Genomic DNA, 25,250 nt, shown 5'->3' with positions numbered 1-25,250 from the left:
CCATTAGAAAAGAATACAGTTATTTTAATAGTTTTTTTATTGCTGACACTTAGAATGAGATTACAAAGAGATTGCATTAATTATCTGATGGAAAAGTCAAAACCTGCAGCTTAACACAATGAGTAGATTTGATAGAACAGTGAAACTATCTCTACAAGGAAGGGGTTTTATTTCTCTGGACAAGAGGACTAAAAAGAAATACAGGTAGAGACTAGATAACTAAGCACTGTAAAAGCAGGAAACTTAATTCTATTGTAACGTAAGAAGTCACCCATTTCTGTGGGAAGTTTCTCGCTGTCATCACTGTCCCTATACAAAGAAGAGTATCTTGTCATGTTAATGCTGAAATAGGAGATTGACTCCATCACATTACATGGGTGCTACTGCAATGGTTACAAAGCCCTTAATATGTGAAAATTTGTCACAAGAGAAGTCTACTTGCAGCTGTAAGGGCCCAGTCCTTCGAGGTGTAAATTCAAAATAAATTCTTGATCTCTCCTTTGGTGCCAGTCGTGCCAGACTGAAAACAAAACAAAAAAAAATCAATTCATTCAGGCTTATGTTGCGTTTCACTGAGATTCCCAATAACCAACAGGACTCCAGACCCAACTTTGTTTTCTGAGAATTACTTAGGGTTTTGTGCAGACTAAGAAGTGAGGGAGGACAGTACCACAATCATTTACTCTTGAATAGAATTATGGGGGTTAGAAGCACTACAGCATGCTTCCGTGTTAGAGCTGGATACAAGTTTGGTTAGTCAACACCAAAACTCAGAATAGGAAGACATGTTAAAGTCAGTTCTCTGCTTGATGCCTGCTTGGCTCATGTCCATTTTAGCAATAATATGATTTCTTCTCATGGCCAGGGTCCTTTTTTTTTTTTGTCTCCATTCAGCTTAGTTTTTCACTGCAGTTATGTTTTCCGTATTTTATGGGTTATCATGTCCAAATATTTCCAGAGCCACAGCAAGTCAGGCTGTTTCATAATAAAACAAGCTTTAGAAAATAATAAGTATGCAACACTGAGTTAACCCGTAAAAAAATCAGAGTCTAGAGGGGGAAAAAAAAAGTAACAGAACATCTTGCTGTCATGTCTTGAAAAGGCATAATTTTCTCCTACACTAATGAAGTACAGAGCAACTTCTTGTTCAGACTGTAATCACAGAAGCTATGACACTGTTCTGTTGGTTTGCTCCAGCTCAGAATTACTTTTGTACTATTGAGGTATTGTATATAAAAACAGAAATGCAAAGCCAAGCTGATCTAACATAGAGACAAAAGAACATGACATGCACACGTGCTCTCCCAAGAAGAATGTTAGCAGTTTTTAGTTCTTGAAGAAGTTCCTAGGTAGAAAAAATACATGACTGAGAAATCATCAATTCTCAGTACATATTTATTTGGTGGTGTTTTTATTTTCAGAAATTGAATATATATATTCCATAATAAAGACAATTTAACCATGATTTTTTTCTTACTGAGAAACTAACCATGCTATTGGTCATGTTAGAAGCACTGAGTAAATGCTGCAGCTTTCACTTACTGTATTTTGACCTGTTGATTCATCACAGTCACTAGTAGTACACAGCGGTTCACAGGTTCAGGGAGGGGATTGGCATATGAGATCTCTAGAGTAGCAGCTTTGTTCACTACAACCCGCCGAGGAATCTAAATGACAAAGACACTTTTCTGATCATTCACTCTTTTACGCTTTTCTAGAGTCGGAGTTCAGTTGAACTGTAAGCAGAGCATCTCTTATATTTGAAGACGAATAAGATATTTGTAGGAGCACTGGAATTTCACACATGGTATGCCTTTGCTAATATGTGAAGTTGGATTTGGATTTACTAAATAGTGCTGTCAATCTGCATGCAGTGTTCTATATACAATTTCAGTGAAACAAAATACTGTCTATACAGACGTCTCATTTAAACCTGTCTGATATTAGGGTTGCTAACTGTGTTTTTCTGGGCACATCATTCATTACAGTGTTATAACAATATAAACTGTCCCTAATATAAATTAGAATTCAGGGCTTATGTCTGTACTTTGGGAGAAGGCAAAATTGTTTAAATGCAACACAAAGGCTTGCCAACAACGAGAATGAAGATGGAATGAAAACAATTTCTGTAAACTCACAGCAGTGGAACGTGTCTGGGAAAGAAGAAAGGTAACAGCTGTTCTGAAGAACAGGGGGCAGATTCCAGCAAAGATTTGAAAGTGGTTTCTCACATACTGCCATTTTGAGAAAACATACTTTCTCCGTTTAAGCATTCAGAATTTTAGAGCAACATCTGAAACTGCAGTCTAAATTCATGCATTTATCCTCAAATTTTCGTCTTAAGTTCTGAGCTCCAGAAAGACTCTTTAGTTCTTTCTGTCCATTTAGGACCTCAACGACAAAATTGTTTACCTTAATGATGATGTTTGTGTCCTCTAAAATGATTGTCTTCTCCACCAGCAGCTTTACCCCATGCATGTGCATGACTTCACACAAAGCGGTAACTTGAATCCGTTTGTCAGTAGTCAGGTATTTTCCATAATAAGAATAAGGGATTTTTAACCGGATATGTTTTCCTGCAATTCAGACATTTAGGAGCCATTACATTCTCAAAGAATGCTAAAGAAGAGAGAGTTAGTGTGAGGCTCTTTGAAATTATGCAAGAGAACAGAAGATAAGACAGCTGGAGTCTGTGTATATTTCTTCCTTGTGAGGCCAGTTGTGTATTTCCCTCTACTGATGAATCTTCAGTATTTTAAAAGAACTCATTTGACCCTTACGGTCTGGAATAGAGAATTTTGACCTGAAACACGGAATCTGCTTATCTGCATTTTACTGGATTCCTGTACCTTTGTATTTTATATAAACAGATATGTAATCATTTTGATCTATTCCCTCCATATATTCTGTTTGTTTAGTCAAGTCAAGTTTCAGAGATCCTATTCAAGTGTTCTGGTCAGCTGCTTACTGTCTTGGTCCTAGTGCTTTTCTGCTGGGGGCGAGGGGGGGATGAAAAGTTTCTTTGCAGAGGTTGGGGATGAAAAAGATCTCTATAATAATTTAGGCTAGTTTCCACCTTGGCTGGGCGGAGGGGAGGTGATAGGGTGGGGGCTAGTAACTGTAAATTTTAACTTTTGCCCGTTAATTTCTGTTAAAATCTATTATATTGAAGTATTGCCTGTTGAGTGCCAGAAAGCATAAATCAGAGTTCTTTATTTCTTAAGAGTTCCTATACATCTCATACTGACCGCAGACACATGTATATGTGTGTTGCTTCTGTTGCTATAATACAGACGTAGCCTTCTATATAAGAACTCATGGACCTTCAGTTCCTGGTTTAACTAGTGAATGTTTTCGGAGGGGGAAAAAATAATTGTAAAATAGTCATAAACAATGCTGCTAAGCTAAGATATGGACTAAGTCAATGTACTATGAGGCTGATACAGACATGATATCGACATTTACTCCTTCCAGTTGCCTTCAGGTGATTTTTAATGGCGAAGAGGAGTCCTATATTGGCTCCTTGGGGATATTAAATGTTACCTTGCTTAGAACCGAGATCCACAGATGCGGTTGCCTTCAGGATCTCTGCCACTGCTCTCCTTGTGTACAGGACAGTTGATGCACTCATGTCCACCTTCACAGTCTTGTGGTCAGAAGATAGGTTATTGAGAATTAAGATAAGGGTAACATCTTTGCCAAACACTGGAGGTTCAGCCAACTTGAACTTCCCAGAGATCCCAGGTTTTCTAATGGCCTCTGAAGATCTTTCACGTGGAGGTTCAGTGTGTCCTTCCGTGATGTTTGATCCAAATATCTTGGCCAGAGCCTTTTTGTAAACTCGTCTTTCCTCAGAAGAACCTGGTTGAAGGAGAGAACCAAGTCAGATTCAGACTTTTTTCTTCCACTGAACTTTTAAAGACTATCAGAATGACACAGGATGTCAACTCTGTACTGCAAGATTTCTTTTTCTTTGGTCAGAATATGGAGTAGTGTGATAAGTGTCACTCTGCTAACCTGATGATAACCAGCCTCTGTATTAAATATGGTTGCACTAAAAGCTTGTGGCCTGGAGTATTGAAATACGGCCACTGATTCTGAACGGCAATCCTCAACTCTTATGAAAAGACAGATACCGAGTGTTTAAGGGAAGAAAAATATTCTTGCAAACATGACTAAGCTGTTTTTAACCTTTGCTGCTTTGTTTTCCTAAGTACAGGTGAATGGCAATTATTCCCTTTACTGTTTCCCAGTAGTTCTGTTTTTAGAATCCAATACTCTGTAGACTGAGTCTACAGGGAGTACAAACACATAACAACTGAACAGCTGGTTAGCTGATGGCTGGATGTCAGAGCAGAAGCACAAAAGAGCGTAGTTCGGTGTATTAGTTAGACAGGGAGACCAAGTTAGTCACCACCCTTGGGAGCAGAGTATAGTGGCGTCTTCAAAAGGAAACATGAAATATTGGAATGGACACAGCAGGGGAGAATTTATTTGCTGAGTCTGTGGTCATATGGGAGATGATAGGTGTACAGCATTAGAGGACTAGTTTAAGGTTTTCGATTAGAGCTTTGATTGTTGTCCCAGTCTGTCTGCCAGATAAACCAGAAAGCTGCTATCTATTAATCTGTAACTGCCATACTACAGTCCTGTGCACTCTTTGTATGACGGCTTGAGAATTTGTCTGCCTTAGGTAGTAAAACATAATTTATAGCCCTGTTTTCTCTATACATTTCATTTTGTAATTTTCTGTGAGAGACTAAAGTATATTTTGTGCTGTGCCTTAGCAAGGAAACTACTGAGTACACAAAAACAAATATAATACCTACTGTATTAGGAAAGTAGCCTGACAACAGAAGTATTTTCTAAAGGAATCAGAGATACCCAGGCAAAACAGGCTACCCATCCTAGCTGCCTACCACCAAGAATTCTGTAGGAGATGAATTGTGATAACAAACTCTTCCTTTACCTTCTGGGTATTTGTAGTTATAAGTGACGTCCACACGGGAATTGCTGCCCACAGCTTTGGTGCTGATAAACCTGCCAATTATTTCAGTATCACAATAAACTCTTTTCTTAATTCCATCATTGTATACTATCCATCTGTTGCAATCAGCATTCACCTCTGTATATACAAATAATGTGTCATAATCCAAGTCTACATCGCCTTCTTTGATGGCTATGACAGATGCAGGACCACACTGGAATAATCCTAAAACATGAAAAAAATAGTCAAATTTCATTAGTCATGCTTAGTTTGGGGAAGCAATATTAAGTCATGATACAGTTACCTTTGCTTTGTTCTTGCGGAGTCGCATCTAAAACTTGCCATCCATTGTATTGTGTTCCCAGGTCTGGGCGAATAAACCAGCTTTCATTCCAGACATGATAGTCCCTGGAGACAAAGAACGGTGTCTAGAAAGCATGGTAATACAGAGGCATACAAACTTCCAATTTGAAAGGAGAAGGGAACTGTGGTTTTTAAAGATGCCCTAAAATGTGTTACAAGCTGTCCGGAGACAGCAACTCACTGTCTTTCTCAAAGTACAGATCTACTGCTTGCTGTTGAGCTGTAGGCCTCTGTGAGTAAACAAATCGGCAAACAACAAAAACCCACAACAATAACAAAAAGTCAACAGCTTGCTTTTGTAATGATATGAAAGATTTAGGCTGTGGATATAGGCAACATTTGGGGATTGGGCTCAGTAACCTTCAAATGTGGGAGTTGCTAAGTTTAAAAGAAATTTAACAAAGCTATAATGGAATAAAATAAAACACTAATGAAGTACAATAGTCCATCTATAGTAGTGTGCAGCAGGAAATGTTTAGAAACAAGCTAAGAAGAGTATGTGAATTGAGTGACCCCTGCCATGATATGCCTTACTGCTTTCTAGCAGTCAGAGTTGAGACCACTAAGTTAATGGTTATTAGTCATCTTATTCTCTGCGAATCTCTCTTGTCCTGTTTAAAACTTCTTTGAGTTCCACAGGCCAAAGGAAAGGATAGCGCAAAGGATTGGTTAATCGTAAGTCACAGGAAGACCCAGAAAAGATGCTTTGTTCAGAGGCCAATGCTTTTAAGGAAGTTAGGGGACGGAAAATGTTCCCATGTTGTTCAGCCACATACGCTCGGGGGGGGGGAAAAAAAACAACACGCTATGTAAAAGTGAAATTTTGGCTAAGCACAAAAATACAGTTATGTCATATACCCTTGGGTAAATGGCTGTAGTTAGTTCACGTTCTGATTTGAAATTGGGGAGTAAATAAAGTATAAAATGGTATAGTATAAAAAAAATCATGTTTCTTTGGCTATTCAAATTTTGGGGCTTGAGTCATGATCGTAGATCACTTTACAGTTTAGAGCACTGGACTACAAGGCCTCAGTAATCAAGTCTGGAGAGTGTTGGGATTGTTCCCTCTTACAGCTCCCATAAAGGGAAGGGCCAGCTAAAGGAGTCCTGGAAAACTTCTTGGGGAGGCTCCTATCTCCCTGAGGAGAATGGCAGGCCACTCTGAGAAACACAGGCTTTAGATATGTAATGAAAAAGTTATTGCAGCAGTAAACTAGTTAGGAGCGTGGAAGGTACATAGCTGCATTATTAGGAACAGTCTGATTAAGGGTAAATAAATCAGACTCTGAAGTTGGTACATTCTCAATGGAAACATACGTTTTTCTTAAAAAAGCTGCAACTAGTCTGAGGTCTGGGACTGCAAGAAAACTTGTTGTTCTTGTTGTTGTTTTTTGTTTGAAGTAAATGTTACCCCAAATCTGTGCAATATGGTTTCTTTCCAAATGGGTGGCTAGTCTATTAATTTAGATGTTTGTATTAAATATCCGCTCTGTTGCTTTTGTACTACTAATGCTCATGTTTTTTGATCTCATAAATCCTCTCTCTAACTGTGGGTGAGATGCAAAAACTTAAGTTTACCACGTGGAATCCTTGCTGATATTAAGACTCTTCCCGGAGCTGTCATAGTATTTATCAATGCTGAGGTTTCTATCCACATCATGGGCAGAGTTAAAATTTGAAATCAAACGAGTTGGAATCCCCAAGCACCTCAAAACTGAAATAGATTAAAAACAAAACAAAAGACTCCAGTGATTACAGATATTTTAGAAACAAAGTTTTTTCTAAATGTTGTGGTTCTTCAGCATTTGCAGTCTTCAAAGCATTATTCCTCTTGTAGAATTAATTGCTTTGTAGTTCTGACAAAACCACAGGTCACATGTTGCCTCCATTTCACCTTAGTCCTTTATTCTCAAAGCTTACCTGTACACATCACACCTGCAAAAACCCAGCACTGGCCATATTGAACAGGTTTGTAGTTGTCCTGACGCCATTTCTGGAGGATTACCACACTGCCGTCCCATCTGGATGGGTTCTCATGTGAATGGAAACTTCCTTGCCACTTTCCAAGGAGAACTCCATTATCATTATCATTTCCATTGATCTAAAAATAGGCCAATGGACAGAATGGGCAAAATCAGCTGCGTGTAATGCACCATATCTAGTTTTTTTCAATTATATTGCTCAAGGATCAGGTGGTTAAGTCTCACTGGGGCAGAGACTGCTTTCCGTGTGCAGAGTTTAGATTAAATTGTCCATTTCTTACCATAGAACTGATTACTCGGCCCACATATTTAGGATCTCCTCTTCGGGATACATCAATGGCTGGGTCCTGACGATAGTACAGACTCAGATCAAGCATGGTGAGACAGATGTTTAGAAGCTGATCTTGAAACTGTGATCAGATAGGAGAAATGTTAAAGAAATAGATAGTTATGCTAACAAAATTAGGGGAGATTCCACTTCATTTCCTTCTTTTTTAGCTATTTCAGCTCAAAAGTGGCAGGAATAGTGAGGCACAAAGATGGTAGTGTGCGGTTGGTTCACGCTGCAATATTGGCTAAAGCCAGGGATAACTAAACAAACCAGAAATCTGGCATGGTGTCTTTGGCCGTCAGGAAAAAAATGACTGCAATAAAACTGAATCTGGCAAGTTTATTGTCTGCAGTTATTGGAATTATATCAATGTTGGTTCTAGCCCATTGTAACTGCATTAAAAAACAGTGGGTGTCTTGGATCCACATTAGTATATTTTCAGTCGTGCTGTGGATGTTCTGATCGCAGATGAGGCCCATGGTACATGTAGAAATCAGTCCTAGCTGCAGTGCTGTGCTAAGTCATCTCTCAGACCTAAGTCCTACAAGGTCCGCAGTGAGCAAACAGCAAGTAGAGCTAGCCAGGTTTGTCCAGTTTCCATATGCATATGTATACTTATCAAAGAGGCAAACAATGGTAAGAGAAAATGATATTGGAGACAGAATGAGAGTCCTACTTAATTCCTTACAGCTTACCTGTCCATAGTACCATCCTCTTGCTTCAATGTACTTTGCATTGCCCACAAAGATAATTCCATTTTCATTTAGAACATATTCCTGTCTCTCGTTTTCATTAGCCATGTAGACATCATCACCTGAAAACAAAGTTGGACATGCTTTTACACTTAAAGCTGGGAACACTAGCAACCTTAGAAAAAAAACTTTATCTTGACCTAACATGAGGAAGTAGCTTTACTATTTGGAAAACAATATCTCATTGCTATAACTCCCTGGACATGCACAGTTCAATGAAAATACCTAGTTACTGTTTGGGGGGGGGGGGGGGGGCAGGCATGCAGAGGGAGGGAAGGAAATGCATGTTATATTACTGTGACTCTTTCCCCCAATTTTTAGTGTAGCCTTTTTATATTATACAAATGTTCCTTCTCTTTATGTTGTAGTTTTGTGGAGAAGATGGAGAAATGTCCAAGTTAGCTCACTGCCTTATTGGAGTAGTTACAAGCAGAAGACACTTTTGAAAACAATCGTACAGATGATAATGATATTTTACTCTATTTTCTAGTGATCTTAACCTTGTTTTAAGAGTCCAAATCACTATCAGAAATGTTATTAGGATATCCTGCTGAACCATTCACTTTGATTTCATTGTTGCTCATTGGTCGCCCTAGTCTATGACACAGTATATAGCTGCTATGAAAGCACTGTCTTCCAACAGATTTCCAGGTTGTTTTGTTCTCTCTTTAGGTTAGTACTATTTACTTAGTGTTGTATTCAATCTCATAATATTTAAAACTATTTTCTGAAACTTCAGGATTTAAAAAAATAATTTACAAATAAGTTTTCTATTTTACTGAGTCAATTTCTTTACCTTCTTATAATGAACTCCCTTCCCTCCCTGCAAGTAAAAAGAATGTGTAATTTATTTCACAGAATGATTTAGATTGGGGAAGGGACCTCTGGATGTCCTCTGGACCAACCACCCTGTTCAAGCAGGGATACCTAGAACACAAGCAGAGATACCTAGAACAGGTTGTCGAGATGAATTCTGAAGATCTCCAAAGAAGGAGTCTCTAGCACCAATGGGCAACCTATATCGGTGCTCTGTCACCCACACAGCACAGAAGTGCTTCCTGCTGTTTAGACGGTACCTCCTGTCTTTTTTCAGTTTGCACTCATCGCCTCTTGTCCTGGCACTGGGCACCGCTGAAAAGAGCCTGGCTCCATCCTCTTTGCACCTTCCCTTCAGGTATTTATAGACATTGATGGGATCTCCCCTGAGCCTTCTCTTCTCCAGGCTGAACAATCCCAGCTCTCTCAGCCTCTCCTCGCAGGAGAGGTGCTCCATTGATGATCTTGGTGGCCCTATATTGGATTATCTCCAGTATGTCCACGTTGCTCTTGTAGTGGGGGCCCATCACTGGATGCAGCACTCCAGGTGCGGCCTCACCCAAGCTGAGCAGAGGGGGAAGAATCACCTCTCTTGACCTGCTGACAATACCTTGCCTAACGCAGCCAAGAATACCTTTAGCCTCCTTAGCAGCATGGGCACACTGCTGCTCATGTCCAACTTGGTGTCCACCAGGACCCCCAGGTCCTTTTCTGCTGCTTTCCAGCTGGGTGACCCCCAGCATGCCCTGGTGCCTGGAGTTCCTTCCCAGGTGCAGGACTCTGCACTTCTCCTTGTTGAACTCCAGGAGATTTTTGTCAGCTCGCCTCTACAGCCTGTCAAGGTCCTTCTGGATGGCAGCGTGACTGTCTGGTGAGTCAGCCACTCCTCCCAGTTTTGTGCTGTCTGCAAGTTTACTGAGGGTGTCTTCTACCCCTCATTCAGATCATTAGTGAAGATCTTAAAAAAAGATTGGGCCTAGCATTTACACCTGGGGTACTCCCATTGTTAATGGCCTCTAACTGCACTTTGCACCACTACTACCCTCTGGATCAGGCAGTTCAACCAGTTTCCAATCTACCTCACTGTCTGTTCATCCATCCCATACTTTAGCTGCTTCTCTATGAGGATCTTATAGGTGGTAGTCTGAAAGACCTTACTGAAGTCCAGGAAGATGACATTCACTGCTCCCCCCAACCTCATCCCCCATCCATCAGGCTAGTGATTTCATTACAGAAGCTTGTTGGTTTGGTCAGACATGACTTCCCCTTAGTGAATCCATGCTGACTACTCCTGAGGATTATCTTCTCCTTCATGTATCTGGAAATGGTTTCCGTGATTAGCTGTTCACTTCTTATTCTAGTAGTTGACTGTACGTTCCTTCAATAGCATCAGGATATAATGCATTATTATCAAAGGCTGGCTTGTATGTATCTTAAAGAAGTTTGCCTTTACTTAAGTCTCAAAAGGACATTTAATGGTAAAACATCACTTTTGTTTTATCTACAGGTTTGAAACAAATACTTGAATTGAATTATTAAGCTTATTGGCTTATTACCATTGTAGGAAGATTGGTGTTTTCTGTGTCCAAATTCTGTGCTTATTTCAGATATACAACCTGTGAAATGAATAGCTTTCTGCTTGCTAAACTAAAAATTTTAAAGTAGTTTTTATCCAGAAGGCTTTTCTTGTGTTCAGTCATGATAGTAACCCTGCTCTGAACTTGTTATACTTCATAATTCTTGTTCATGAAAGATGTATTGAGAATATTCCAAGTGAGATCACGCTACCTCCTTGTGCAATGCCATTAATACTTACATATCAGAGGGACTGTTTCCTCTTACCCAGCTTAATATTGCATTTGCCTTTTTCAGAGCCACTTCACTGTGGTTCTCATCCTTTGATTAAAAAGTACTTTCACGTTACACGTGATTTTCAGCTGGTGAGCCTGTCATCGGAATTCTTATTTCTCCCTGGTCTTTTATTTTCTATTATTACATCTTATCCTTTCTCTAGCACTCCAGTCCCTAAGGTCATCCAGTTATTTTTGTGGCATCCCAGTCCATCTGTCTATGAACAATGCCACTTAATGTCAGCATTACAAAGTCAATAATGAAACTTTTGATAAGTGTGTCCTTTCAGATGGCGCTTAAGGATCCATTAACAGCTTTTCTCTAACCCACTGCTTTTCCTTTCATCTATGGTCCTGACTGTTTAGTTTTAGGTAGTTCTTTACTGATACTACAGTTTATGAAGTAATCCCTGTCTTTACCAGCTTAGTGACTAAGCTCCCATGTGGAACACTATATACAGACTGTTTCTGCCATTTATCCTTTGAGAATATTTTTTTCTATATCCTATCTACTGTGACAATTACTGTGTTGGTAACATACCCTCAAAGTGAACGTGTTTCTGTCTGTCAGGATCAGAGAGCTATTATGCTTCGCAGAAGCTTGTACAGCCACATCCTACTTTAAGGATACTCCCTTTTTATTTGGCAGTGGTCACTGTCTGATAAATTTGGAGGACTCTTCTGCAAAATCATTAGTTTTAAATTATAAGGTCATAGCTTCCTTTTTCTCAGTTTTCCTCTAGCAACAGTTTGTCTGGTCTTACAAGTACCAGTGTCAAAGACTGACAATTTTAATGTCCCTGCAGTGTGGTTCCTATCACTTAGAAGTTATGCAACAAATGATTTTTCAGGAGGTTCTACAGGAGTTTTCTTTTTTTCTTCAGGACTGTCCATGCAGAGACAGCCTGAGTTTCCTCAATATAATTATTTTCTGTCTTCCAAGACATGCCAAACTAGTTAGCAGATTCTTATTTTTTAATCTTGGCTCTTGACATACTTCTTAGTGGCCCCTAACTAACATCTGATCACATGAAGAAAACAGCAGATGGTGGTAACTTCTCTCTTCTTACACAAGCTGTATAGTCAGTTGGCTGGATAAGAACTCTTTAACTCCAAAGTGGTATAGTTTAGGGCTAATCTAGGTTTGTCATGTATTTGCAAAATCAGAGTTTAGGAACTTGCATTTCTTCTGCAATATGCTGAGGCTGCAGAAATAAAAAGTGGGAGTGGCAAGAGATGTCCATTTCTAACCCATGACGAAAGATACGGGAAATACTAATCTTCCTCACACTAGCCCTCTATCAGTTTATAACGCTAGTTGAGCTATTATCTTTGCAGGTAACATCTACAAAAGCAGACTTGCTTTGATTTAGGTGCAAGTAAAGGACATCACTGTATGCTTGTTCTGAAATGTACGTGCACTTAAAGTCTATCAGCCCTCATCTACAGAAAAAGTGATCTGCTCAGTCCTGAAGAAAGTCTGTGATGTCATCCTCTACAGCACATTCCCTTTAATTAAAAATAAATAAATGGGGGGGGGAAGGGAGGAGGGCTGGTGCATTTTTAATGCAGTTAAAACAGATCTGTGAACACATGGCTAAGACTGCTGCCCCCAGAGACACAGAGACACAACTTGAGGGAGCAAGCTTACTGTGCAGATAGGAAAGTAAATAAATCAGTTACGTTCAAGAGCTATGGCATCAGTACCTACCTGGGCACCAAGGGTTGAAAAGCATCACAAACTGCCCTAGGAATCTGGAGAAGATCTTGTTCCCTGAGGTTACCTGGAGGATGAGATTGTATCGTCCGATGATGGCATTGGCTGGGCTAGATATTGTAAAACTCGTGTAGCCAGACTCACTGGATCCTTGGACAGCACTCCAGCCACTTGCACCCACCTCAGAGAGGTTAAATACAGCCTTTGTATGGTGAGATTCTGAGGGGGATGGCCCTGCCAGAAGGAAGGGATGATTGATTTGCATTATAGAGTGTGGTTTCAGTATTAATCTCACACTTGAATTGAGCACAATTGGGGGCGAGGGGGGAGTATTAGAAATACATGAAGAAAAATTAAATTTTTAAACAGAATAGGGGGAAGCTAAAAGGAATAAAGACTTACAGCTCTATGAGAGCATGGAGTAACCTAAGGGAGTGTTACCTATTTCAGTGACAAAGGCTAGGCTCTCCCCAGGCTGCTTTGGTCTGTTGAAGTACAAAGTAATAGTGAACGCTTGTCCTCGCCTCACAGTCAACTCAGTGTTAGCATATCTGTCAGTATGGTGTGCACCTGCATTTACTGATGGCTGCCAGCTGATATGTGTTGGTGTCAGATCTGTAAAATAAGAGAAGACATTAAAAAGTAGCCAGTGTGGAAAGAAGTCATTTATTCCAGGTGGAATGATGAGATTGCTAGCAGCAGTTATCTTTTACTGGAAGAAGGATGGATACAGAGCAGATGGCCAAATAAATTGATTAAGTCTAGTGGTCAATAACAAAAAAAAGCTGTGCTTGGGTTTTGTTACTGCACTATCATACACCAAGAACTCATTTACTTCGTAGACGGTATAAGATACTATTTTATCACTGGACTTTAAAAAAAAATGCAAATCAGGGTCATTTCAAAGTTGGCACCAAATAAAGTGGCTAGCAGCCCCTCTACATTTTCAACATATGTATTTTTATTATTCTAGAAATGGCTATTAGGAGATGTTTTCCTGCTTACATTCTGGTGCCATCTGGCCTACAGTAGGGAAGGATACACGGTGATAGTCTGTCTTTTACAACTAGCCTGTCTCTTACATGCATTGGAGCTTTTGACAAAGAAAGCCATCTAAATTTAGCCCCATCCGAAGTTACAGCTGGCCTGCTTGTGTTTCTATTCTCATAGACCCTGCCCTTATGTCCTAGAGGAATTCTGATGACTTAGTGTGCTTGCAGTTCTCTGATATCAAATGTCTCCCTACATACTGTTATTGTGCTCTACAGTCTAAAACCCACAAAGTGGCATTTGCCACCTTAAATGCTATATTAGCATTAAAGCACGTATGATTATGCATATAGCATTTATAGCATATATTTTATGCCAACGTAAAAGCAAGTATTTATACAATTCTCTTACCAAGAGTGTTTTCCCTTCTCTTGCTCATGCTTTATTGCCATGCTCCAACTGGTGCAGTTATACTGCCTTTAGGAGCTCTGAGAGGCCCTGTGTTTGTCCTGTGAGACTCCAGAGAATGCATCTGGGGCATTGTATTGCAAGTACCTTGGGGAAGGTTCTACAAAATAATTTTTTAGTGCTAGTATCACATATGCAATGAGCTTTTTTCTGGGGGGGTGGTGGAGCAGGGGGTGACACCACCATTACCATTTTAAAGGAAACTCAAATGAAAACAACAACAAACAACGAGTAGAACGGATGGATTAAGACAGATTAAGGTTTGTGGCACAATGCAGTATTATGGCAGAGATCTTCAAAGAAGTTTCCAACTCTGTCATATACCATAAAGCACAGCAATGAAATATGAAGTCAGATCTGAACCAATATAGCTGCATATTAAAATACAGCTTACATACAATCTTTATATTAAATTTCATTTTCTTCCTTTTTCAATCTGCCAAAAAAGTGAAGTGCTATGATTAAAATCAAGAAAGAAGGATTTTTTTCTTTTAGTCCAAGATCATATAGAACTAAAGTGAGTAACTTCTGACGAGCTGAAAGAGACTATCTTTAGCACTAATATCTTGGACAAACAAGAACTGCATTAGGCTGTTGTTTACCCCGCAAAACAACATTTTAAAAACTGATTTGAGAAAGTTTCTTTCATCAGTGAATAAAAGATAGAGCTGCTTTCCAGTTGCCCAGGTCACCAATCATTCTAAATTTTGATCTCTGTTAATACTAAGCGGAGATATTCTCATTACCATTTTCCTTGAGTATGGTTTCAGTGCTTCTTTGAATCCCGTCTATAAGTTCCATGCTCACGGCTCCGTTAAGATAGATTATTTTGTTTTAACAAAATTAGTGTAAAGTATAATGTGTGTGAAATAGCATTTTAAAAATAAAGAGTTTAGCTAGATTTACGTGTGGTGACATTGGAGAAATGGGAATTTATTTTTTCTCTCTTCCCTCCCCTCTCCTCCTCCCCCCCCCCCCCCCCAACATCTTGTGCTAATCTTGAAAATTACTTTCAAACAGATCTGATAATAATAACAAAACACTGAAAATGAAATGCAAGAACCAATTACAATATAAAATTTCCTCTAGATAAGACATCTCTATGCAGATACCTACAGGGCATATATCTTAAACAGTCCCGAATAAATAACCTGCTGAAGGTAAGCAAATGACATACAGAACTCACCTGCCATTCCCTCAACTTATGTGAATCGCATACACCTTCTACTTTGTTCTTCAGGGTTGTCCAATTCACGTTAATCATAAAAAGAAAAAAGCCAGCAAGCTTTTTGTGCTGTCAGCTGAAATTCAACAGAAGGAATAGGTACTTAGCACTTGTTATTAATACCTGTAGACTTGTCAAATGAATTGACTAGTTACTATAATATATGTAAATCTAATACCAATGGTACTGCTCAACGTGGGTGTAATTACGGGAGGAGATACCAAAATTATTTACTCAGAGGAAATGCATTCTCTTGGATTCCAAGACAAGTAGAACTTCCTACAAAGAATAATAGGTGTGCCATGAATAAGTTATCTTCAGGGATGAGGAAACAGGGAGCGTGGTGGGACATATGAACCACATGAAGGAAAAGAGGCATTTCCTGATTACTTAACTTCCAGTTTGGTTCATGTCACTTCTGGTTTTGTTTAACAACCATGAGCTTTTTTTTTTGTCTCAAATTAACTCAACCCCAACGCCCCTGGAACAAATGTCTGTCTACCTGATTTGTTAGCCAGCTCCACATTATCTATTTAAAAATAAATAAATTCTTATGAACAAAACAAAAGTGAAACTATGGAGCACAAGTAGCTTCTATCAGTGCAAACCTTAAGGTCTACTTAAAAAGTGTACAGGTAATAAAGTGACATTTTTGTGGGGATGAATAATTATCTGGATAAGATTCCACAGCTCCACTGGTTATGTTTTAGTACTCAGTAAAGACTTAAACAACAACAAAAAAGTAGTCTGAATTTTACAATTACAAAGGAAATAATTGAAAACAAATAAAACTTGAGCTCTAACAATTGCTTCTAAGGCAGATTTAGAAACAAACAAAAAGTCGTCTTACATCTTTCTTACATCTTTTTGTGAATATCCCTGTCTTGAAAGAAAAACACTAAATCTTTATGTATTTGGCAGTATGATATCTGCTATGACCTTGTATATCTCCACTTACATTATAATTCAGAGGTCCTTCCTCTTCTTGGAAGTTTCTGGGATGTTCAGTCTCTTAGAATTTATTTCAGGAGTCTTCTTGAACAGATTTGATTGCACAGAGCTGTTTTAGTTGGTCGTCTTCTTATCCTTAATTCATATTCCTTGGAAACCAGAAGAGCCACAAGCCTCTGATGTTACTTGATCTTTACACGCAGCCCTAGTGATAAACCACATCGACCAGTTCTTTAGTTCATGTGTTCAGTACTTACAGTGATTGCTTCAGACACTGCACATTGCTCCCTCTGGAGCATGACTATTTCCTTTCTTCTTCCTTGCTACTCATACAAGCAATTAAATCTCAGACCACTTTTTCTGTCTCAGCAGTAACCACCTCCTTTACCTCTGCATGACACACCCACAGCAGTGTTCACTAAGCCACCAGAAACTTTCAGAGTGGCCTACATCCCAAATTGACACCTGACAGTTGGCACCTTCACCACACCAAAGCATCAGCAGCTGCTTTTGTAATCCACTTGGAATGCAGCAGTCGTGGTTCCTATGTAACTAATGACTTAATAGTGTCACAGGTGTTTTTCGTAGCCCAATTCCACCCACCTATAATCCCAAATGGCTCAAAATATTTTATTCCTTCTTTTCCCTAGTTCCGTGGCCTTGAAATTGCCGTGCAGTTCTTCAACTTTCCAAGGAAAACATAATTTTATATTTTTCTTGCCTCCTTAATAAGTTGTTGTTCAAGTATTGCACTGTCATAACCTTAGAGTAGCCATATTGCACCTTAAACTTGTAATGATTCTAGTCTTTGCTAGAAAGAGATCAGTATAACTTCCATGGAAATGTTGCAGAATCCTTTCTGTGAGCCTGTATCCTAGTAGGTACGCATTTAATTAGACACATCAACTTTATGCATGTGTGCACTAACACAGGGGAAGGGTGTTGCCTCTCTTTAATTCACCTAGAGGTCCCATTCACCACATTCTGTCTTTTCTGCTACTGCAAATCACTTGACTTAGCACAGTCTGGTGGTTTTCACTCATAAAAGGGATGCAAAAAGAAGTCATTAAGAGTATATTGGCATCGTGAGTGTAAGGCTATGCTTGAGCTCGAACTGTCATCATTTGGTCGATGTGATGCGAGCTTTTGCCTCTGGCAAGCCTTGAAGAACATCAGGAGAAAAACTGTGGTTTGCTTGTACAACCTCTCTGTAGTCCATCTCATTACATAGCCAGTATGCTGTCATACTGATGTTACGTGACTGGCACTGGAAAACTAAGTGACTGCAATTGCCCTCCTAAAGCACTCTTGCAGGCTAAAAGGACAAAAGGGGTTTATAGCTAATCTGAGTGTTGGCTGCTCATGTGACAATGAGTGTTCCCTATTGAAAGTCACACATACTCTGTGCTGTGGGGTAGAAGTGCGGGCACAGAGCTGGCTCCAGGCTCTTGCTAAGTTTTTACCGGTTCCCTGGCCTTGCAGTCCAAGTACAATAGAGCAGTAGCTTGACTTTCCATGCACTTCATCTACACAGCTCATTTTCAGCCAGATATTGACTTACCGTTGTATAATTATATAATCCATAAACCCAGTCACTCAGTGGGCTACACCTAGCTCTAGGTCCTGGAATCCAGCTTTTAGCTTTTGTTTCCACTCAAAGTACTTGTCCACCTGCCAGACAGAGTTGTGTTGAAAGAACATTTGCTATTACACATACTGTTTAGCAACAGGAACTCGAGATGTGGAATTCAATAGTTAAGTTAATTATACAATTTTTAAATGAAGCCTAAGACACCTTTTATTAAGACATACCTCTTTACTACCATTTTTGGGCCTCACAACACCCAAACAAAGTTGAAAGTATTCTTTCCCTTGCTATGTTTGTTTGTTTGTTTGTTTGTTTGTTTTTCTCCATGCTTGCAGTCTGTACCCATCTACTGATAGAGGGTTTAAGTAAACTGTACTAAATCTGAATTCTGATGACCTTGATATTAACCAGACTCTGTATTTAATATATTATTCCCTGATAGGGATGGCTTCCTGACTCACAAACCATAATGAAGAGTTTCTAATTTTTCTCTAGGTAAAATATCCCTGGTCTTAAGATTACTCTCCCTTTGATTCCCAAAGAAGAGTATCAGCAAGTGAGGGAAAAAAAATAAAAAAAAAAAAAAGATTGAACTGTCAATTATCCCAATTTGTTTGTGAAATGGCTCTCAAATTGGACATCATTCTAAATTCACTTAGAACATTTCTGTCCTGTGATTTGCAAAAAGAAGGAGAAAGAGAAAAGAATATGTCTAGATAAGTGCTCAAGTTACAGTGACAGACTTTACAGGAGGGAAGAAAAAAAAAAGACGACAAAAGCTAAATAATGTAAATCATGTTCCTAATCCTGGCTACTTTCTTGTTCCATGGTTGCAGTGAAGGGGAAACACTGCTTTGCAAGTCCACTGAATAAGGCTTTGAATATGTAAAAATGTATTTATGAATGTTTGTGTAGAAACATCTGGAGCCAGAAAGAATGATTTCCAAACAAACAGATGAAAGTCAAACAAGCAGTCTCTGAATAGAAGGTAAGATGTGCTATTTAATAACATGAACACTCACATCAGTAAATGAAGAATCACCTATTCCAGAGTTTATTTAAAATTGCAATGTAAAATTTTAACAATGTAAAGTTGGTAACCCATTATCAGGAAAGCAGGGATTTTATTTTCCTCATGGTTTTCTTATACAAGATTTCTTACGACATTTTGTTCAATTTAGAGAGACACAGACCATTTATAATGTATCTTCCTATTAGTCAATCACATTTACAGTCTTAAAGGCCTTGATATTTGAAAATTTATCACAGGAGAAATTAACAAGTAGATGCTTGGAACCCATCTCGACAGGAATAAGTTTAAACTTTGTACTGGATTTCTCACCAGCTTTCAGTGGTGGTACGCTAGAAATAGGAAACAAAGGGAAAAATATCAGCAGAAAATAGGTTTATACATCATGCTTGAATTTCCTCAATAGCCAGCTCCCATTTTACATAAGCACTCCCATCAGCTCAGTGTAGGATGGTCATGAAACGACCATAGAGGACTTAGCTATTTGATAAATACCTAAATACTCAAGCCCATGCATTAAGTGCTCTCTCACAAAGCATTGCGCAGTGATCCAAATAAGCTCATTTGGGGTGAGGGTGGGAGCATACTAATATCATATGAGCTAAAACTTCAAGCAGATCAGGAGGCATAAAAGACATAATGGAATTATTAAAAAGAACAAGCTAATACCGTGATGCGTACTCACGGTGTTACAAACTCACAAATTACAGTAGATTGCAAACTCACAAATTACAGTAGATTGTGGCACCATGGAAACCTAAGTGTTTAGACACCAGGAAATTCTAAATGTAAGTTAAAATGTTTTAAACTAGTATGGTTTAAAATTCTGGGAGATCCATATTTATGATTTTACCAAACAGGCTTACCATGTGACATTATTTTGTCCTGCCTGAGGATAAAGTTGTATATGATACATAACACAGGGTTGCCAAATTCCCTCAGGAGAGATGATAAATTATGGGTAGACCGTTCCTAGTTGCTCAAGTGCAAATGGCAATGCTAAATTGCTGTGTTTGGGTTTGACAGCATGCATGTGTGTGTTTGTGTTCAGTGAAAGAGCACACTTCCATATTCCATGTACCCGGGATCTATAGTAAAAGGAAATTATTTTATTCCAGTCTTCCTATTACCCATCTCAATATCATTTAGTAGCTTCCTGACTGTGTGCCCTTCCTTTCTACTCTCCCAATGTCATTATTTTGTAAAGTTCTAAAAGCAGAAAATCAATGTACTTGTAGTTCCTGTTTTGAAAAACTTCTTTAAAAAAAAAACCAACACACAAAAACAAACAAAAAAAAACAACACCACCAAAACGTTTTTATTATATTAAAAACAACAACAAAATGCTGCAACCTTTATGATAATATTTTCCCTATTCTTTTCCTGCCTGCCTCAGGAATTTAGGTTGCGTTCAAGTTCCAGGCCTTAGACAAGTAAATTCAGGCCACAAAATGGATCACAGGAAGTTCCGCACCAACATGCGAAAGAACTTCTTCACGGTGACGGTGATGGAGCACTGGAACTGCCTGGGGAGGCTGTGGAGTTTCCTTCTCTGGAAATACTCAAGGCCCGTCTGGACGCCTACCTGGGCAACCTGCTCTAGGGAACCTGCTTTGGCAGGAGGGTTGGACACGATGACCTCTTGAGTTCCCTTCCAACCCCTAGAATTCTGTGATCTGCTTTTTACATGCGTGTCTGTGTGATGTAAATGCAAATTGTTTATAAGTCTGAACAATCAGACTAGCACCTGCAGTCCATTTTAAAAAGTGGGAAAAAATATCCTGGTTAAAAGACAGCATAGTTCGGACAGAAACACTCATAGTCTATTGCTGGTCCTATGATCAAAACAAGAAGGTTTAACCCATCTGGCCTGTAGCAGCATAGGCAGCCTCAGCAACATTCACTGCATGTGTATACATTTACATTTTGCTGAAACTGTGGGGTCCTGCTAGATAGATAGGCAAACAAATTCTATCAAATTGTGACGGTAATTATTTACCCTCCCAAACTATGGAGCCAAAGCCTAATTGAGATGGAAAGGTGGTTTAAAGCTATGTGCAAGAAGAAAATTCTGCGTCATCTCAGTGTTCAGTTCAAAGTCATCCGTGTCTATGTTCTGGTTTATGTAGTTTTGATAGCAGGAAGAAGGCACTTCTTGTACTTACTCTATCTCAAGGATTCCTCTCAGCAGGTCATTGCCTTCTACCTGCAGCACACAGTCCATCACTTCTGTATTAATAGGATTGGTAAATACCACTTCTACATCAACTTCTTTATTCACTTTTGCTTCACCAAGTACCTGCACAAGGAAAATGCTTGAAAGGTCAGACTCGGTATTCTTTTCAAATCTAAGCCTCTTCAGCCATTACAAGAGGCACTCATCCTAGTGTCTCATTACTACGGACCAAGGCAGAACTGAGCAGAACATCCCTTTCTGGGGAAGGAAGTACTTATAAAAGCTCATTTTCCCTTTTGTCCTACGCTGCAGTTAGAGTAAAGGGACAGTGATTCACCTGTATGTCGATAGCAGGATTGTCCAGGGTAATGTCTCTTTGCACTAGTACTTGAATTCCACCTTCTACATGACATAACGCTGTTATTTGAATTGTGTTGTCTGTAGTTAACTGCTGTTGATATTCAGCGTAAGATATCTTAATGGGAAAATGTTTCTCTGAAAGAAAAAAAAAAATGATAAACACTTTTATAAGGGAACAGAGTGTCATACCTAGTATTAATGTTTTCCTTTTGTGCTGTGCCTGACTAGAAAGGCCTGTAGCCATCACTGCCAAAGTCAGTTCATGTGAATCTATCAGTTTGCTAGAGAAACAGAGATTTCTTCAATATTATCGCTCCTCTAGTCTCTAGTATTATCTTGCTCGGCTTCTGTTCCTCCCAGTTGCCCTGAAAAATAAGACAGAGTTTAAGGAATTTACACGTCACTACATTTGTTATGGGATGCTCTCTGGGTAGGCCTCATCAGTCCTGGCTGCTCTGAGGTGGGTTAAATGCCGTGTTTACATTCCTTTTTTCTTTCCTCGTACTATTTTTTATTCATGTGTTTTTACAGTAGTTTCCATGCTGTAATTCAAATCAAGGAACATTGGATTGGCAAGGCTCTCCCTTGTCTTTGAATCCAGGTAATTCCACAGTGGCCATTCATACAATAGATGTCAAGTTCAGATGAACTGTAGAGCATCCATGCTACATGCAAGCATTGTGAGCCACAAAGTGTTTTTCAGCAGTGTAGAGCAGATGAAAAACACAAGAAAAGATGACAGGTCACCAGCATGAAGTCTTACAAAAGCAAGCAACAAAATGGAGACACTGTGAATTTCCTAGATTCTGCCAGTAGCAAGATTTGTTAAGTACAAATCCTAGCAAATGGAGCATACCTCACTTGACAGAAGGGAGCGAAAATGGCCCCTGTCATCAGACTTGGTGGAAAACTCTCCCTGCTGACTATATTCAGCCCGTGATTTAACATAACAAGTGTGCCCTGGCAGGGGAAAAAAAAAAAAAAAGAAAGAAAAAAAAGGGGGGGGGGGCAAACTGTATTTTAGGATGCATTGAATGTTCCGGATGCATTAAATGCAGCATAGCTAGCTGGTCAAAAGAGGTGATTTTCTCACTATATTTAGCGTTGGTGTGGCCTCACCTTGAATACTGCATGCGGTTCTAGTCTCTCCAGTACAAAAAGGATGTTAAAGTCATTGAAAATGTATGAAGGAGGGAAATGAAGCTGGTAAAAAGGCTGAAGGGCATCTCTTATGAGGATAGGCTGAGGATACTTTGGTTGTCTACTCTGGAGAGGAGAGGGCTGATAGGCAACGTCATTGCTCTCTACAACTTCCTGAAAAGGGGAAGTGGAGAGGGAGGTGCTGTTCTCTTCTCCCTTGCAGCCAATGACAGGAGGGAGAATGGCATAAAGCTGTGCCAGGGAAGGTTAGATATAAGAGAAAAATTCTGTATCATGAGGGTGGTCAGACACTGGAACAGGCTTCCTAGAGAGGTGGTATATGCCCTGTGCCTGCCAGTGTTCAAGAGGTGTTTGGACAATGACCTCAAAGATATACTTTTACTTTTGGCTAGCCCTGAGGAGGTCAGGCAGATGGACTAGATGATCTGTGAAAGTCCCCTCCAACTTAACTGTTCTAGTCTTGTCTAGTCTACTCACTGAGATTCCAATTCCTAATGAGGATGTGAAACATGTCTTTTTAATCTGTTTATAAGTGCAGTAAATTTTTGGCTGTTTCAGCCTCTTCTGTATAGAACTTTCAGATTACAGTTTGTTATGCCTTTTTCCCCCAAGTTGACCAACTTCTATTGCCTTCTTACTGATAACCTTTAGTGAGAATTGTGAGATTATTTTTTTTTTTATTTTGAAATATTACCTTCCTCAGGAGACAGAGTGACAGATATGGAGTCCTTCCAGATCTCACGAACTGGTCTTCTAGTGTACACAGTGCTCCAGGCAGTCATATTTACATGAACAGACTTAACATCAGATTGTAAATTTACAAGAACCAGAATTAGATTGAGATCTTTGCCAACTTCTAAAGGACCAGCCACTTTGAACTTCCCTGAGATATCAGGCTTTTGTTCAATTTCCTTTGGTGTCGGTGCTGTAGGATCAAATTTATCTTCAAGTCCCAGCTTCTTACGGGCTTTTTTAAAAATATCTCTTTCTTTTCTAGAGCCTGTTAGAAAGAACCATGAAAATTACCCTCAACAGTTGACACACATCTCTTCTTTTACATTACACCTAGAGACTAGTCAGCTGAACTTAGTGTCTGTTCTTAGAGAAGAACAGAGCCAGTGTTTTCCACAGCCACACTTAATTTTCTAGATCTGCAGCCAGCAATGTCACTTTTCCTGTAATAGCATCTTTTTGTAACACAAAATCCTAAGTCCAAAGTTTCTCACCCTTCCCTTTTCTATGTTTCTTAATGGTTGTAATATCTAAAAATGTAAATTCATATTTGCTGATACAGAAAAGGACCCTAATATAAGGGAATGGCTGTGGTACTGTTAGGTTGTTAGGTTGTTGTGTTAGGTACGGTGTGTTAGGTTGACTTTGACCAACAGCCAAACAACCATCTAACCCCTCACTCACTCCCCATTCCTGCAGGATGGAGAGAAACTAGAAGGAAGGTGAGAAGACTTACAGGCCAAGATAATGACAGTTTAAAAGGAAAAACAAAAGCTGCACATGAGTAAAGAAAAAAAAAAAAGGAACTCATTCACTACTCCCCACTGGCAGGCAGACGCCCAGCAACTTCCTGGAAAGCAGGGCCTCAGCAGATATAACACTTGCTTGAGAATACAAATGCCACAACCACAAATGTCCCCCCAGTCCTCCTCTTCCTTTTCCTGAACTTCTATTGCTGAGTCGTATGGCATGGAATATCCTTTTGGTCAGTTTGGACTAGCTGTCCCAGCTCTGTCCCCTAACAATCTCTTGCCCACCCATAGTTTATTAACTGGGACAGGGGAGAAGGGGGAGGGAGAAATAAAGCCTTGAGACAATGCAGCACTGTTCAGCAATGCCCTAAACACTGGTGCGTTATCAATATGTAGCCATAAATACAAAGCACAGCACCATAGGGGCTGTTATGTAGAAAATTGACTCCATCCCAGCCAGACCCAATATACAGTGGAAGCTAGTTATTTGGGCTCTACTTTATCTTGCTTTTTAACCTTGGTATATATATTTCCAATAACAGTGTTCATTCTTTGCACTTGCAAATTCAGTTCATGATTATCACATTTTTTTCTGCACTGTCAAAACCAAAGATCTGACAAGTTTGCATACTGTGTGACCCTTTGAAAGAGTTGCTGTTCTTGGACCTAAATGTTGATTTAGCTTAGGTTTCTGTCACAGGCCTTTCATTCTTGCTGTCAAATAACTGGGTTGTTGGCTAATTCTCACAAAGCAGAGGCAGTGCACATTAGCATAGGCAGGCAGAACAGTGAATGCTTTACTCAAAGTTGTTTGGACTTGTCTTATTTAGGTCCCACAAAGCAGCTATGTATCAAAAAGGGTTAGGCATCATCTTTTACTCTTTCCCTTCTCTTCCCTTTTCTGTTAGAAATGAAGCAGCTGAATGAATTATGCTCCCACCTTATAGATGGCCAAAACTGCCCACCAAGAGACTCCTATCCTGAAGTTTACATAACCTTTGGAATGAAGCAACTGTAAA

General features: G+C 39.4%; 3 protein-coding genes across 47 annotated transcripts in view; 1 reads left to right on the top strand and 2 right to left on the bottom strand.

Moving 5' to 3' along the window:
• CCNDBP1 (cyclin D1 binding protein 1) overlaps positions 1–25,250 on the top strand; it is a 105,286-nt gene that overhangs the window by 45,074 nt on the left and 34,962 nt on the right. For 2 of the 43 annotated variants that reach the window (XR_007159010.2, XR_010825287.1), the window contains exon 10: positions 1,719–1,807. The exons of 40 other annotated variants lie outside the window; for them this stretch is intronic. Coding sequence is in view for 1 of the 3 variants with exons in the window: in XM_048050692.2 (XP_047906649.1) it covers position 1,719 (1 nt within the window). In the remaining 2 variants the exon portion in view is untranslated. Of the gene's footprint in view, positions 1–1,718; positions 25,018–25,250 lie in introns of those variants that run through there. One more of the 43 variants, XM_048050692.2, reaches the window with a different exon arrangement.
• On the bottom strand, positions 15–16,579 carry LOC106047158 (protein-glutamine gamma-glutamyltransferase 6-like). Of its 2 annotated transcripts, XM_048050683.2 has the most exons (15): positions 16,440–16,579; positions 15,443–15,557; positions 13,240–13,413; positions 12,980–13,032; positions 12,793–12,865; positions 8,359–8,477; positions 7,614–7,742; positions 7,271–7,451; positions 6,929–7,064; positions 5,292–5,395; positions 4,970–5,212; positions 3,544–3,861; positions 2,413–2,576; positions 1,543–1,667; positions 15–520 (listed from the first exon to the last, which is right to left on the bottom strand). In XM_048050683.2, exons 2-15 carry the CDS (start codon positions 15,447–15,449, stop codon positions 370–372), a joined length of 1,977 nt encoding a protein of 658 aa, XP_047906640.1. In that variant the 5' UTR covers positions 15,450–15,557; positions 16,440–16,579; the 3' UTR covers positions 15–369. The 2 variants fall into 2 exon arrangements, with proteins under 2 accessions (XP_047906640.1, XP_013053960.1); XM_013198506.3 differs by having other exon boundaries at positions 12,793–13,032.
• The window catches only part of LOC106047160 (protein-glutamine gamma-glutamyltransferase E-like), a 20,495-nt gene continuing 14,296 nt past the window's right edge, over positions 19,052–25,250 (bottom strand). For both annotated transcript variants that reach the window (XM_048050684.2, XM_013198509.3), the window contains exons 10-13: positions 23,442–23,747; positions 21,564–21,721; positions 21,216–21,349; positions 19,052–19,382 (exon numbers count right to left, since the gene is read on the bottom strand). In XM_048050684.2, coding sequence (XP_047906641.1) covers positions 19,235–19,382; positions 21,216–21,349; positions 21,564–21,721; positions 23,442–23,747 — 746 coding nt within the window. In that variant the 3' untranslated portion in view covers positions 19,052–19,234. The remainder of the gene's footprint in view (positions 19,383–21,215; positions 21,350–21,563; positions 21,722–23,441; positions 23,748–25,250) is intronic.

This window comes from Anser cygnoides, chromosome 16, assembly GCF_040182565.1.
Source record: "Anser cygnoides isolate HZ-2024a breed goose chromosome 16, Taihu_goose_T2T_genome, whole genome shotgun sequence".
In the NCBI taxonomy this organism is placed as follows: Eukaryota; Metazoa; Chordata; class Aves; order Anseriformes; family Anatidae; genus Anser; species Anser cygnoides.
The sequence above is the reverse complement of the archived record's forward strand: the minus strand, read 5'-3'. Positions and strand labels throughout refer to the sequence as shown.